We start from the raw sequence: 14,647 nt of genomic DNA, 5'->3' as shown, positions 1-14,647 counted from the left end.
AGTTTTCTTTGCTTCTTTTGAACTCTCCATTTCAGGTGGGGGTGTATGGAGTCCAGGGTGCAGCGGAGAGCAACATTCCCGCTGGTGATAGAGCTGTCCTGGTCTGGAGAGTTGCTCTGCAGCTGAACCAGACTCTTGCCCCTTTGGTGTCCAGTGTTCCCTCCAGACATAATCTCCTTAAAGGTTTGGACTGGCCGCTCTGCAAGCCTGTTTCTTCCTCATGAACCCTGTAAACTCTGCACTCACAGAGCAGCTGCCATTATCAGAGACCAAGAGTTCTGGCTGCCATGGCTACTGAAACTAATGTGCAGGCACTCAGCTGTTCAGGCTGCAGTGGCTGAACTACACACCCATCCATTTTGAGTGTGTGTCAATGAGGATGAAAAACTCATGTCTGTTGTTTGCGTTTTCGTTCCTTGTGACCCTCTGTGCTCACCGTAGTCAGTCTGTCAGTTCATTCACTCTTATTCATTCGTTCCCCCCTGTGTCTCCACCTCCCACTCCTTATATGGACTTCAGCCATCTTGTGTGCGTCTGGGCTGCTCCCCTCTCTGCTCTGGTTGTGTGGCGGCCATCTTGTGTACATCTGGGCTGCTCCCCTCCCTGCTCTGGTTGAGCGGCGGCCATCTTGTGTACATCTGGGCTGTTCCCCTCTCTGCTCTGGTCATGTGGCGGCCATCTTGTGTACATCTGGGCTGTTCCCCTCTCCACTCTGGTCATGTGGCGGCCATCTTGTGTACATCTGGGCTGTTCCCCTCTTCACTCTGGTCATGTGGCGGCCATCTTGTGTGCGTCTGGGCTGTTCCCCTCTTCACTCTGGTCATGCGGCGGCCATCTTGTGTACATCTGGGCTGTTCCCCTCTCCACTCTGGTCATGTGGCGGCCATCTTGTGTACATCTGGGCTGTCCCCTCTCCACTCTGGTCATGTGGCGGCCATCTTGTGTACATCTGGGCTGTTCCCCTCTCTGCTCTGGTCATGCGGCGGCCATCTTGTGTACATCTGGGCTGTTCCCCTCTCCACTCTGGTCATGTGGCGGCCATCTTGTGTGCGTCTGGGCTGCTTGCAGAAGGAGAGGCCTCTGAATGATGAGTCTGTAAATCTGGCACGTCTTTGTTTGGCGCTTCCAACGCTTGTGCCGCGCTCAGCGCCTGTTCAAAAGTCCGGTCCGTTTCTGACAGACGGCGCTGAATACGGTCATCTCCAGCTCCACAAACCAGTCTCTCTCTCGTGGCATTTTCGTCGGCTTCGCCCCATGATTTCAGTCCCGTGCTGATTTTCTCGACACGGCCACAGAGCTCAACATGGATTCCCCCAGTTGCCTGAACCTCCAGGTGAGTTTGAAGCGCTGGAATGTTCCTCGAGCAGTGTCACGTGCTCATGAGTCTCCTCATGATGGGGTGGGGGACGTAGAAGAAACAAGCTATGGACGTGTTTTCAACACATGTGCATGCCCATATAAAACTGAAGCTTTTAAATGTAAAATACAACGTAATTTTTCTGATAATTGTTTCTCTTTTTTTGGTAAGGAGTCTGTATGCAATGAGTAGGCCTACATCTCCCTCTCTCTCTCTCTCTCTCTCTCTCTCTCTCTCTCTCTCACACACACACACACACACACACACACACATCTATTAATATGACAAAAATCTATTCCTTCTTTTACCAGTCCTGTGGACAATTACAACTCTTACAACTAATACTAATTACTACTCTCCAGAGTTCCCTGGGTTTATCCACTGGGAAGATTTCAACGGTTAAAAAAACGCACGTGTCAAAAGGTGTTTCGCTTTTTAAAGCATTTTTAAAGTCTTTAATTGAATGTGTTTCATACGGATTTAGCTTTCCGTAAATTAACTGCATCCCATGGCTTTGGTTTACTCAGCTCTCTCCATTAGCTTCATCAGTGCTGTAGATGAGCTATTCTAAAGCACAGCTCTCTCCATTAGCTTCATCAGCGCTGTAGATGAGCTATTCTAAAGCACAGCTCTCTCCATTAGCTTCATCAGTGCTGTAGGTGAGCTATTCTAAAGCACAGATCTCTCCATTAGCTTCATCAGTGCTGTAGATGAGCTATTCTGAAGCACAGCTCTCTCCATTAGCTTCATCAGTGCTGTAGATGAGCTATTCTATAGCGCAGCTCTCTCCATTAGCTTCATCAGTTGATTATCAAGAGGAATAGATTGTGGACTCCAGCTCTGTATCTGTGTGTGAATCATGAGTTTATTTGGGTAATGAGACTCCATTTGCATTAATTCATGAGACAACTGACAGAACCTGAAGAACAGGGCTGGTGTAAAAGTGGAGACAGACTTTTACAGTGTACCACTTTCTCACAGACAGACACTGTAGCTACACTGGGGAACTTATGATATGATTTCACTGTATATCCTTCAGATTTATTTTTACCTGCAGTTTGTGTAACAGCTAAAGTGAAACTATCCGACCGATTTAGCAGAAGCCATTACTGAGCTCAGAACAGACGGAGACAGAATGGCGTCTGGATCTTCTCTCCTGGAAGAGGAGCTCTCCTGTCCTGTGTGCTCTGAAATCTTCAGGGATCCTGTTGTCCTGAGATGCAGTCACAGCTTCTGTAAGGCCTGTCTGCAGCAGTACTGGGGAAAGAAGGGATCTCAGGAGTGCCCAGTTTGCAGGAGAAGATCTTCTAAGGGTCGTCCTCCCTGTAACCTGTCTCTGAAGAATATCTGTGAGGATATTAAAGGAGAGAAGTCAGAGAGCTGAAGCAGGATCTGAAGTGCTCTGCAGTCTGCACAGTGAGAAACTCAAACTCTTCTGTTTGGAGGATGAAATATCTGTCTGTCTTGTCTGTCAAACTTCAAGAAAACATGAAAACCACAAACTGCTACCAGTTCAGGAGGCTGCAGAAGAGTTTAAGGTACCTGGTTATATTGTGGTGCCTCGGGGTAGAGCCTGAGGCCGTGGGTGGGCCCAGCTGGTAACCAAGACAGAGGAGTCAGTAATATTCAGAAAAAATATTAATCTTTTTTTTTTTTTTCTCTCATCGGGGTATTGCTGATAGCGCCTCCCCTCAGGGCAAGGGTAGGAAAACTGGAGAAAATAAAAGGGCCGTTGAGGCAAAAATAAATTAGGTTCTTCCCAGACCAGGGTATTCTTCAGGGCCTCCTTCCTTCTTCCCTCCTGGGCCGCGTCAGGGCTGGGGGAAGCACACAGAGATAGGGTAAGGTAAGGGTGCTCGATTATCCTCAAGTGTCCGTTGGTAAAGGTGGGGCCTCCTTTTAGGTTCAATCCTCCAGGTCAGTACGGCAGAGGATCTTTCCTCTCGCTGCTCTTCCTTCCTCAGAATAGGCGCCGACTGACACCGTTTGCAGCCTCGACCGCGCCTTAAATACCCTCCCTGCTCATTAGGGAAAAGGGCTGCAGCCGAGTCAGTACTTTTCCACAGTGCTCACTCACGTGCACTGTCCGGGACTGCAGGTAGAGGAATCTCTCTCCATGGTGCTGATCTCCCCACCACCTCTCTAGGAAGATACACTCCTGCGCACACCTCTCCCAATGCGTAACGCTGCGGGGCTGCGTTGTGCGGGTGCTTCCGGGGTTCTCCACCCACGTGGCGCAACATGCAGGAGCAGGGGCGCCACAATATTTATATATATATATATATATATATATATATATATATACTTCTTGGACCGCACTGGCTTTGAGTCTCTGAGTATGTGACATTCAGACACATATTTTACTGCAATATGTGCAGTTGGTCCCTCCCCCCAGACTATCGGCAGTTGGTTGCTCTCTTCCAGATGGACAAAGTTGGGGATATGTTTTTTTAAATTTATAAAAAGATTTTTCTCTAATATTATTGTGTTTTTCACATTTTAGAAGGAAGTGCACCTCCGTTTCAACCTCACCTTCTTCTTCTTGCGTATGTCATCAGATCCTCAGCTCCGTTGCAGCAAGCCAGTCCAGCGTCTCGTCATCCAGGTTCATCAGGCCTAGGTCGCCATGTGGTGGGCGGTGTTTCGGGCAGCTGGTCATAATGTGTTCCACAGTCTGTAGGGGGTCTCCACATTCACAGTGGGCACTGTCCGTGAGACCCCACCGTTGCATTGCTTCACCGAAGCGTCCCACGCCTGTCCTCAGGCGGTTGAGGGTTGTCCACTGCTTACGGGGCAGGTGCTGACCAGGGACGTCTGTGGGATCCTCGATGTAGTTGTGAAGCCTAGATGGTTCTGCTGCTTTCCACTGTTCTCTCCACCTTGCCTTGACCCAGGACGCCTTGTTGATGTCAGCTGGTGTTGTACTGAGCAGTTCCTGGGCCTGTATCGCAAAGGGACGCCCGGACTTGAGGCGCTTGCGCTGCGGTCTCTCCGTGATGGTCTTGTGGAGGAGGTGGGATTCACTCATCTGTGCCTTCCGAGCAAGGGCCAGCATGGCTCCTTCCCGTCTGACCTCTACTGGGGCGATACCAGCTGGGACAGGTAGTTGGTGAGTTGGAGTGGCTCGTAGGCATCCAGAGACAGTCCGTAAGGCGTCGTTGAGGGCAGTGTCCAGCTTCTTCACGTGGGAGCTGCGGCACCAGACTGGGGCGCAGTACTCGGCAGCCGTGAAGACCAGGGCCTCGGTGGAGATGCGCAGTGTCTTCTGTGTGGCTCCCCATGTGGTACCGGCTAAGCGGCGTATAAGTGCAGTGTGGGAGGTGGTCTTTGCCTTGGCACTGTCCAGGTGTTGTTTGAATGACAGTGTTCTATCGAGCTTCACGCCGAGGTACGTAGGGGAGGCTTGGGACTGTAGCCGGGCGCTGTCAACCATGACGTTAATTTCGCGGGTTGCTTCCCTGTTGTTGAGGTGGAACATTGTAGACACGGTCTTGTCCACACTGAGCTTGAGGCGCCAGTCCTTCAGGTAAGAAGACAGGATGCTCATGTCCTCCGAGAGGCCCTCCTCCACTGCCTGCCAGGATGGTCATCTGCATAACCATACTTCCTTGATGTTGTTAGGGGTAGGTCATAGATGTAGATGTTAAACAGCATAGGTACCAGCACCAAACCCTGTGGGACACCGTTCTTGAGCTTCTCACCCTGCTGCTCTGGCCGTTGCTGGTCAGTAGCCGGAAGCTGCGGTTGCTCAGCGTCTCCATTATAAAGCTCACCGTGTGCTTATCTGGGATGGTTTCCAGAAGCTTCATGTGTAGCCCACGTGGCCAGACCGTGTCGTAGGCAGCTGTGAGGTCCAGAAAGACGGCACCAGCCTTCTCTCCTGCCTGGAAGCTGTCCTCTATGTCTTGGCATAAGAGGGTTACCTGGTCATACAGTAACCTCACCTGTCATACAGTGACCTCATATCCTCTGTGCTGTGTTTAAGCATCTCTGTCCTGATGCTGCCATGGCCACAAGCTTTCCTTGGTTTAAGTTTTTTAATTTGGTCTTCTAATTCTTTAATTGAGATTTGGTAGTCAAGTGCGTTCTGATTGTTTTTGATAGTTGATTCTAGGATTTTTAGTTTCTTTGATTTTGTTCTGCTCCAAATTGAGTGTTTGGTGATATTTGTTGATAAGTTTTCAAAATGTGTAATCTCTCTCTCTGTCTCTGTCTCTCTGTTTCTGTCTGGGTTACCACAACAAATATATCAAAACATTATACCACCACCCCAGAGTCGTAGCAGACAACATTGGGAAATGTCCAGAATGTGAGTTTGACAGCCATTCCTGAGGAAACATGAGGTGATGATGAAGCGGCTGCATACCGTCCCCTTTGAGAGGAGCTCAGAGTGTGTGAAAGAGTGGAGGTGCCCATATGTCCAGGTAGGATGTCTGTACATCTCACCTTATCATTGGACAAAGAGCTACAGTGGATGGTCCTGGTCAGAGGGGAGCCAGCATACTGTAACAATGTGTGCAGCAATGTCCTCCGCTGGGCTGCTGTTCCACATAGCGCTGACTGGCCCATGCAACACTGAGCACCTCGTCTCATTTCTGGGTGACCTCCATGGAAGGCTCGTCCCAGAGAAACTACAGAGACTATTGTCCTCGTATGACCACCGTCCTCATGATGAGAGGTCCCTGCTGAACGCAGTGAAGGCTTGGGATGGATCAGGCATTCAAAGAGGCTTTTGCCCGTGTGTACGGCAAGAGGGGATATAAGGTGTGATACAGATGAGAAAGTGTGACCCAATTCAGAGGACCTGGATGACTAGCATTGATGTACATACAGTATTTGTCAATGAGTATAAATTATACATATACAGTGCATCCGGGAAGTATTCACAGCACTTCACTTTTCCCACATTTTGTTATGTTACAGCCTTATTCCAAAATGGAATAAATTCTTTTTTTTCCCTCAACATTCTACACACAACACCCCATAATGACAACATGAAAGAAGTTTTTTAGAAATTTTTGCAAATTTATTAAAAATAAAAAACTAAGAAATCACATGTACATAAGTATTCACAGCCTTTGCCATGAAGCTCAAAATTGAGCTCAGGTGCGTCCTGTTTCCACTGATCAACCTTGAGATGTTTCTACAGCTTAATTGGAGTCCACCTGTGGTAAATTCAGTTGATTGGACATGATTTGGAAAGGCACACACCTGTCTATATAAGGTCCCACAGTTGACAGTGCATGTCAGTGCACAAACCAAGCATGAAGTCAAAGGAATTGTCTGTAGACCTCCGAGACAGGATTGTCTCGAGGCACAAATCTGGGGAAGGGTACAGAAAAATTTCTGCTGCTTTGAAGGTCCCAATGAGCACAGTGGCCTCCATCATCCGTAAATGGAAGAAGTTCGGAACCACCAGGACTCTTCCTAGAGCTGGCCGCCTGTCTAAACTGAGCAATTGGGGGAGAAGGGCCTTAGTCAGGGAGGTGACCAAGAACCTGATGGTCACTCTGTCAGAGCTCCAGCGTTCCTCTGTGGAGAGAGGAGAACCTTCCAGAAGGACAACCATCTCTGCAGCAATCCACCAATCAGACTGGGGCGACGGTTCATCTTTCAGCAGGACAACGACCCTAAGCACACAGCCAAGATATCAAAGGAGTGGCTTCAGGACAACTCTGTGAATGTCCTTGAGTGGCCCAGCCAGAGCCCAGACTTGAATCCGATTGAACAACTCTGGAGAGATCTGAAAATGGCTGTGCACCGACACTCCCCATCCAACCTGATGTCCAACCTGACGGAGCCATTATGGGGTGTTGTGTGTAGAATGTTGAGGAAAAAAAAGAATTTATTCCATTTTGGAATAAGGCTGTAACATAAAAAAATACTTTCCGGATGCACTGTATATATTTCTTGTAAATGGTTGCCATTTATATAGCGCCTTTATCCAAAGTGTTGTCCTTCTTTCAAAGGGCAGGTTTGTCTTTCTGTAATTCTCAAACGGAATGGCCACCATGTCCGTTAGCTGTGAATCTCCAACCGGAATGAGTGCTGTGTAAACATTTTCGTTTATTTCGTTTGAGCCATGGAATTGTAGTAGCGCCTGTTGCTGTGGATTTCCCTCGTGTAAGAAACGCTCCGTTTGAATTTGAGCGCCCTCTGCAGGTACAAAGCGAAACGTCACGGTGCTGCTGCTTCTGGAGTTGAATACGGTCCAACAACCTGGCTGTGAACATCCTACTGACCTGCAGAGGGAGCCAGAGAGCCGCGAGACGCGGTCGCCCCTGGCGACACTGCAGCCAATCACGTGTTGCTCTGTGGTGTCGCCGGTCACATCAGATCGTGCGACACATCCACTGGAACACCGCCGTACGGTCCTGAGATTTTACCTGACATAATACAAGTGTCTTTAATGACAACGTGTTGTAGTGATAATATTTTCACAAATATATTTAATTCAGTTTTACTGTAGCTCAAAGAGGCCAAAATGTCAGGGTAAATGTAGGAAAATATCGGGATAGCCACCTGAGGCTCAGAGTGAAAACGCCGGATTCAGCTCCTCTCCATCTGGACTGAAGACCGAAAGTTCTTTAGTTGAATCGGGTGAATTCAGTGATCGCAAAGGAAGTGAGTAGGATTTTACCGCCCTGCGCACGTACCTCAAACTACAAAGCAAACGTGGAGTCAGGTTCAGGTGGAGCAATTTACTAACAACACCATTGCTGCCGTGCAACTGTTTGAGCTTTGCAAAAGCTTTATTTATTTATCTCCTTTTTATCTCTTAGTCTGAATGGCTAGACTAAGATGTAGGCCTAAACCTTTATTTTATATTTTATAGAGGTTTACATCTACGGGTTTCGTACAATCAGAACCCTTATAATTTACCTTCGGGAACTACACATCATTCTGTACTTTATATAAGTTCTGTTAGTCGTTTTAGGCCTAAATCTACATTTTCTCCTTCTCGTAATAACTAGTTATCCGTCATAGCTTTTGCTTAGAAAGTTTCTTATGATTTAAAAATCAATGTAATTCCCGGAGGATCAACCTTAATGAGGAAGAAAATGCTGCCCTACGATGGCTTTCTAACATTGATGAACCTTCCCTCTCTTGCAGTGTTGGGGAAGTGACTTTCATCAAATAATGTGTTATTATTCCGTGATACTGGTGTAAATCTGCAGGCAGATCAGCCGCTCAAATCTCAGTGGCACAATGCTGCCCCCTGCAGGAAGTGTCTCTGATAACCAAGCGTGTCTACCAGGAAATGCGAAATACAAGTTTCTCACACACAGAGACACTTCAGTTACACTGGGAATCTCAGGATATGATCTCACTGCATATTCTTCAGGAATTAAGGAACTTATAAAGATAGAGAAACAAAAACACACTGAGAAGCAGACATTTAAATAGATTTATTAAGTTTACCTGCAGTACAGCAGTAAGTGTCGTGTCTAGGAAATGACAGAGTCCAAATCTTCAATTTGTCGAAAAACATCTTCGCGAGGGAAAAGACGACACCAGGCAGCAAGATCTTCAGGAAAATCAGACTTTATTAGCACACGTGCATAAAGCCGGATCAGCTCTCCAGAACTGACCCCCGACTGGCATTTGTACACCCATTTTATACACAGTTACTCCACCTACAACTCCTCCTCAAACCTCATTCAGGCAAATCACCCACACTTTTCTTATCGTAACTCCTCCCAACGCTCCTCCCACAACGTCATTGTGGCAAATTGCCAACGGTCCTTATGCTCTGCCAACTCTGTACAAAGTTCAGGGCATTCTGCCAACTACGTGTCCTCACTTCACCCCGCACCTGCTCTTGGCAAACTACCAGACCTCATAAAGTTCTGGATGCCCTCCCTCTAACACGTCATCCATACACGTCACTCTGCATCTTTAGCTTTTATAAGACAAACTAAGCAGCAGTAATCATTGAAAATATACAGACAAACTAAACATTTCATTAATATTCACTTCTAATATACTTTTCTAATATACAGACATACTAAACATTTCATTAATTATTCTCTTCTAAGGGAATAAATGTACGTAGCATTCTTTGCTCTCATTTCAACAGTTTTCACTGTGGTTTCTTGCGTTTTCATAAGCTCAGCTATAATTAATGTTCAAGGTCAAATAGATACACTTCTGGCATAAAACATTGAGAGTCCCGGAGAAATCAGCTGTACAGTCATATCTTGCTCTGCCCGTGTCCTTGACACAGTTCAAGACGGCCCCCCCCCCCTGCCAGCTGGCTGGGCTCACTGTGTAATCCTACCACAATTTAGCAGTTAATCAGTTTGAAACTATACAGGGTACATATCATACTTTAATACAGATATATTGATAAACTTTTAGCACACATCGTCGAGAGTTTTGGAGGAACCAGCCTGCTCACTAAGGTGGAGTCTGATTTTGACTTGTGATTGGTTATCATGCTTTTAGGAGGGAGATCTTTCGTTCTGTGAATTTTCCCCTTCATAAGTAAAAGTGAAACTAAACTGCAGATTTAGCAGAAGCCATTACTGAGCTCAGAACAGACGGAGACAGAATGGCGTCTGGATCTCCTTCTCTCCTGGAAGAGGAGCTCTCCTGTCCTGTGTGCTCTGAAATCTTCAGGGATCCTGTTGTCCTGAGTTGCAGCCACAGCTTCTGTAAGGTCTGTCTGCAGCAGTACTGGGATCAGAAGGGATCTCTGGAGTGCCCAGTTTGCAGGAGAAGATCTTCGAAGGAAAATCCTCCCATTAACCTGTCTCTGAGGAATATCTGTGAGACGTTCTTAAAGGAGAGAAGTCAGAGAGCTAAAGCAGGACCTGAAGTGCTCTGCAGTCTGCACAGTGAGAAACTCAAACTCTTCTGTTTGGAGGATCAAATACCCATCTGTGTTATCTGTCAAATTTCCAAAAAACATGAAAACCACAAAATGCGACCAGTTCAGGAGGCTGCAGAAGAGTTTAAGGTAACCGGTTAAAACACAATTTAAACATTCATAATTTCTTTTATTAACTTTATATTTTACAAATTTCATCAGAAAATTCTTGATGATTAAAAATGATTTGTTTTGCTTTCATCTACTGAGCCCTTGGTGAAGGTTATCAGACTGAAAACAGAAGTATAATTAACATTGAATATTAAAATGTTTCATTATTTTCACATTCTAATGTAAGTATTTATTGCATTTCCAAAGTGAAATGATCTGCAAAAGGAGCCATTTTAGTTCTCAGGCCTGACTGCAGTTGGAGCTCCTCACTAGGTGTCACATGACTGACAGAGAGAGACAGGAGGGAGGGGCAGGAGTGTGGAGACGTTCTCAGAGCTGTGTTAGGGAGCAGTGCTCAGCATGGGACAGTCGGGGTCAAAGTTCATGCTCAGATAAATGTGTCTGACACAATGTGGTCTCAGATGGAAGATCACTGTTAATGTGTCAAGAGAGACTAAGTACACATTGTAGGATATTTTCATTTTAAAACGTCTGGATATTGAATGCCTCACAGCAAGGGTTTGAATCCCGGTCAGCCGGGGCCTCTCTGTGTGGAGTTTGCATGTTCTCCCCGTGTTTGCGTGGGTTTCCTCCCACAGTCCAAAGACATGCAGGTTAGGCTGATTGGAGAGTCTAAATTGCCCATGGGTATGAGTGTGTGAGCGAATGGTGTGTGTGCCCTGCGATGGACTGGCGACCTGTCCAGGGTGTATTCCTGCCTTTCGCCCAATGTATGCTGGGATAGGCTCCAGCCCCCCTGTGACCCTGTTCAGGATAAGCAGGTTAAGATAATGGATGGATGGATGGATGGATGGATGGATATTGAATTTTGTCTGTGAAAACAGAATAGAGCCATTCTGTCTCCCCTCTGTCTGAGCAGGGACTCTTGTGCTGTCTGTAGGCAATGAAGTTTACCGTCTGTCCGTTTCCTCAGTAAAGTGTGGACTCATTTCTTTCCAGGAGAAACTCAGGACTGCACTGGCTCCACTGCAGGAGAAGCTAAAAGCCTTTAATGCACTGAAGCTAATCTGTGATCAAACAGCAGAGCACATCAAGGTACTGAACTGAGGCCTTTAAGTTACAGTGTTGAAAATGCAGCACTGGATTGTGCTGAAATGATGGTGAATAATGTTTATTCCAGAGCCAGGCCCAGCACACAGAGAGACAGATAAGGATGGAGTTTGAGAAACTTCAGCAGTTCCTAAAAGATGAAGAGGCAGCCAGGATCACTGCACTGAGGGAGGAAGAGGAGCAGAGAAGTCGGATGATGAAGGAGAAGATTGAGAAGATGACAGAAGAAATATCATCCCTTTCAGAACAGATCAGAGCCTTGGAACAGGAGCTGGGAGCTGAAGACGTCTCATTCCTGCAGGTAAGACCTGTTCACTCTGTGTCTGTAGGACTCTATGTACACTGCTGTTAATGCTTGCATACATTCATTTATACAATATAGTATTCTGTATTCTTGCAAAAGTCATTCAATCTCCTCAAAACTTAATCAAGCAGAATTATTGTTCTGCAGAGGAAGTGTTTTAAGTCATTTTTAAGTCAGTTTTACTTCATCATGTAACATAACACTGTACACATGTATAACAGTGTTAAAGCAGAAGATTTATTTTTCTATGTCATATAATATCAAAAGGTATTTAAAGAGATTAATGTGGTTCCTAACATGGTCTTAATGGACAGAGTATTGGCTACAGTGATAATAATTCACTCTCTTTATTTCAGAGCTACAAGGACACACAAAACAGGTAAACAAACTCCATCCTCTCTCATAAGGTTAAATATCAAGAGTAGTTTATTAGCTCTGCAGTGTTCTATCAGTGAGCTACTGTGGAATGTGTTTGAAATGCCTCTCTCTCTGTAATAATTACTGCAGCTTTGATAATGACTATGGAGGAACATATATATATAATAATATTGAAGTATTTACAATATTATTTGCCTCAAATATAAATACCCCCCTTCCCCCCTCCCACACTCCTGTGAGTGTGTGTCTCTCACTGGGGCTGTGAGTGTGTGTTTCTCAGTGGGGCTGTGAGTGTGTGTCTCTCAGTGGGGCTGTGAGTGTGTGTCTCTCAGTGGGGCTGTGAGTGTGTGTCTCTCAGTGGGACTGTGAGTGTGTGTCTCTCAGTGGGGCTGTGAGTGTGTGTCTCTCAGTGGGGCTGTGAGTGTGTGTCTCTCAGTGGGGCTGTGAGTGTGTGTCTCTCAGTGGGGCTGTGAGTGTGTGTCTCTCAGTGGGGCTGTGAGTGTGTGTCTCTCAGTGGGGCTGTGAGTGTGTGTTTCTCAGTGGGGCTGTGAGTGTGTGTCTCTCAGTGGGGCTGTGAGTGTGTGTCTCTCAGTGGGGTTGTGAGTGTGTGTCTCTCAGTGGGGCTGTGTGGCAGAACGCTGGGAGGGATGGAGCCATTTTCTTACAGAATGAAGATCTGATGTTGCTGCTGATAATCTTCTGTGGTAATGAAGCCCCACCCACAGCACAAGTGACTCCTGAATATTATTGCAGAGCCCAGTGCACCCTGGGGGATCCAGAGACGGTCTCAGGAGTGCTGGTTGATGTGGCCAAGCACCTGGGCAATCTGAAGTACAGAGTGTGGGAGAAGATGCTGGGGACTGTTCAATACAGTGAGTACTGGGGGCAGGGAGCTCCACATTGTCACTGTACAGGGGGAATCTTCAGCATCCTTTCCACAAGCTGATGAAGCCAGTCAGAGTCATATGGGTCCTGTCTGTGTGAGAGCCCTGGAGTGAAGAGACTGAGAACCAGTCCTTAATTTCACTGATGCTCAAAATAAAATGCTGCTTTAAGAGTGATACTGTATTTAAGGGGCTACAGAAACACTGACAGGCTTTGCTTCTTCTTACAACGATTATACTATCCTTGTGAAATCCTTAGAATTATTACTGTCTTTTAGTTCTGCTGCTTCTCTCACACATGTGTCTGAAGCTATAATGTTGTTCTTGTGAAACCCAGTTTATATCATTAGTAGCCCATTGTTTCCCTTTGTGCAGATCAGTGCTGACGTCTCATTCTCTGTCACTTCAGCTCCTGTGACTCTGGACCCAAACACAGCACATCCCGAACTCTCACTGTCTGAGGATCTGACCAGTGTGAGACGCAGTGGTGAGAGACAGCAGGTTCCTGATAATCCAGAGAGATTTGATGGGTGCTGGTGGGTGCTGGGCTCTGAGGGATTCAGCTCAGGGAGACACTGCTGGGATGTAGAAGTGGGGGGTGAGTTCTGGCGGGTGGGTGTGGTTAAAGAGTCCATCAGCAGGAAAGGGGGTGTGTCTCTGAGCCCAACAGCAGGATTGTGGGGTATAGGGCTGTTCAGTGGGAAATACAGAGCCCTGACCTCCCCACCTACAGTCCTCACTGTGCAGAGGGACCTCCAGAGGGTCAGAGTGCAGCTGGACTGGGACAGGGGGGAGGTGTCATTCTCTGACCCCAGTGACAGCACTCCTCTCTACACTTTTAAACACTCCTTCACTGAGAGACTGTTTCCAATCTTTTGTACTGAGGGGACTGTGCGGATCTGCCCACTGGAGGTGTCTGTAAGTGTTAAATAGCAATGTGGGATTGCTTGTAAACATCACTTGAAGTCAAAGGACTGTATTTGATCAACTCAGAGCAGATTAACTCCAAATTTTATCAACAAAAACACATTATTACAAAATATTATCTATTATTTTAAATGTAAATAGAAACATTGTATTGTGCTTGATGAGAAATGTCTAATCTCTCTGATATAACTTCAGAATGTTATTACTGAGTAATTCCTGTGGTACATGGTGGTATTGTAAGTACACTGGTGTGTGTGTAAGGAGTAATTACTGTGGTACATGGTGGTATTGTAAGTACACTGGTGTGTGTGTAATGAGTAATTCCTGTGGTACATGGTGGTATTGTAAGTACACTGGTGTGTGTGTAAGGAGTAATTACTGTGGTACATGGTGGTATTGTAAGTATACTGGTGTGTGTAATGAGTTGGGGTGTAATAAATACAGCAGTGGAATCACTCCAGAGTGCTGCTCTTTTCCTGACCCGTCACCAGTGTGTCTCCCAGGTGTGTGATGAGGTAAGTCTCTCTCTCCAGTGCAGTATGAACGCAGACAGAGACAAATACGCCCCTCATACGCTGGGTTTGGGTTCATTCCACACTCACTTGAGCTGATCTAAGATCAGTTGAGAAACACAGAGCCATCGTAATAAGCAAAGACGTGTGGTTGAGTCTTAAGCAGGGTCGTGGTAACACAAGAAAGGCCATCGCCATGGAGACAGCAGCAGTAGTACAGTGTGAATGTCA

At 46.4% G+C, this 14,647-nt stretch overlaps 1 protein-coding gene across 1 annotated transcript; it reads left to right on the top strand.

Moving 5' to 3' along the window:
- Positions 1-9,860: 9,860 nt before the first annotated feature.
- On the top strand, positions 9,861-14,277 carry LOC133128381 (E3 ubiquitin-protein ligase TRIM35-like). Its single transcript, XM_061241835.1, has 6 exons — positions 9,861-10,319; positions 11,301-11,396; positions 11,482-11,712; positions 12,072-12,094; positions 12,847-12,965; positions 13,387-14,277. Exons 1-6 carry the CDS (start codon positions 9,912-9,914, stop codon positions 13,908-13,910), a joined length of 1,401 nt encoding a protein of 466 aa, XP_061097819.1. The 5' UTR covers positions 9,861-9,911; the 3' UTR covers positions 13,911-14,277.
- Positions 14,278-14,647: the final 370 nt, after the last annotated feature.

The sequence above is a fragment of the Conger conger genome, chromosome 5 (genome assembly GCF_963514075.1).
Source record: "Conger conger chromosome 5, fConCon1.1, whole genome shotgun sequence".
Lineage (NCBI taxonomy): Eukaryota > Metazoa > Chordata > Actinopteri > Anguilliformes > Congridae > Conger > Conger conger.
This window is presented reverse-complemented; position numbering and strand designations above follow the sequence as displayed.

What these genes read in the sequence shown, in the direction of transcription:
- LOC133128381 (XM_061241835.1), top strand. Translation starts at nt 9,912, where the DNA reads ATGGCGTCTGGATCTCCTTCTCTCCTGGAAGAGGAGCTCTCCTGTCCT. An exon ending in AGGCTGCAGAAGAGTTTAAG is followed by an intron (nt 10,320 to 11,300) that starts GTAACCGGTTAA and finishes ATTTCTTTCCAG; the next exon opens with GAGAAACTCAGGACTGCACT. An exon ending in TACAAGGACACACAAAACAG is followed by an intron (nt 12,095 to 12,846) that starts GTAAACAAACTC and finishes ATATTATTGCAG; the next exon opens with AGCCCAGTGCACCCTGGGGG.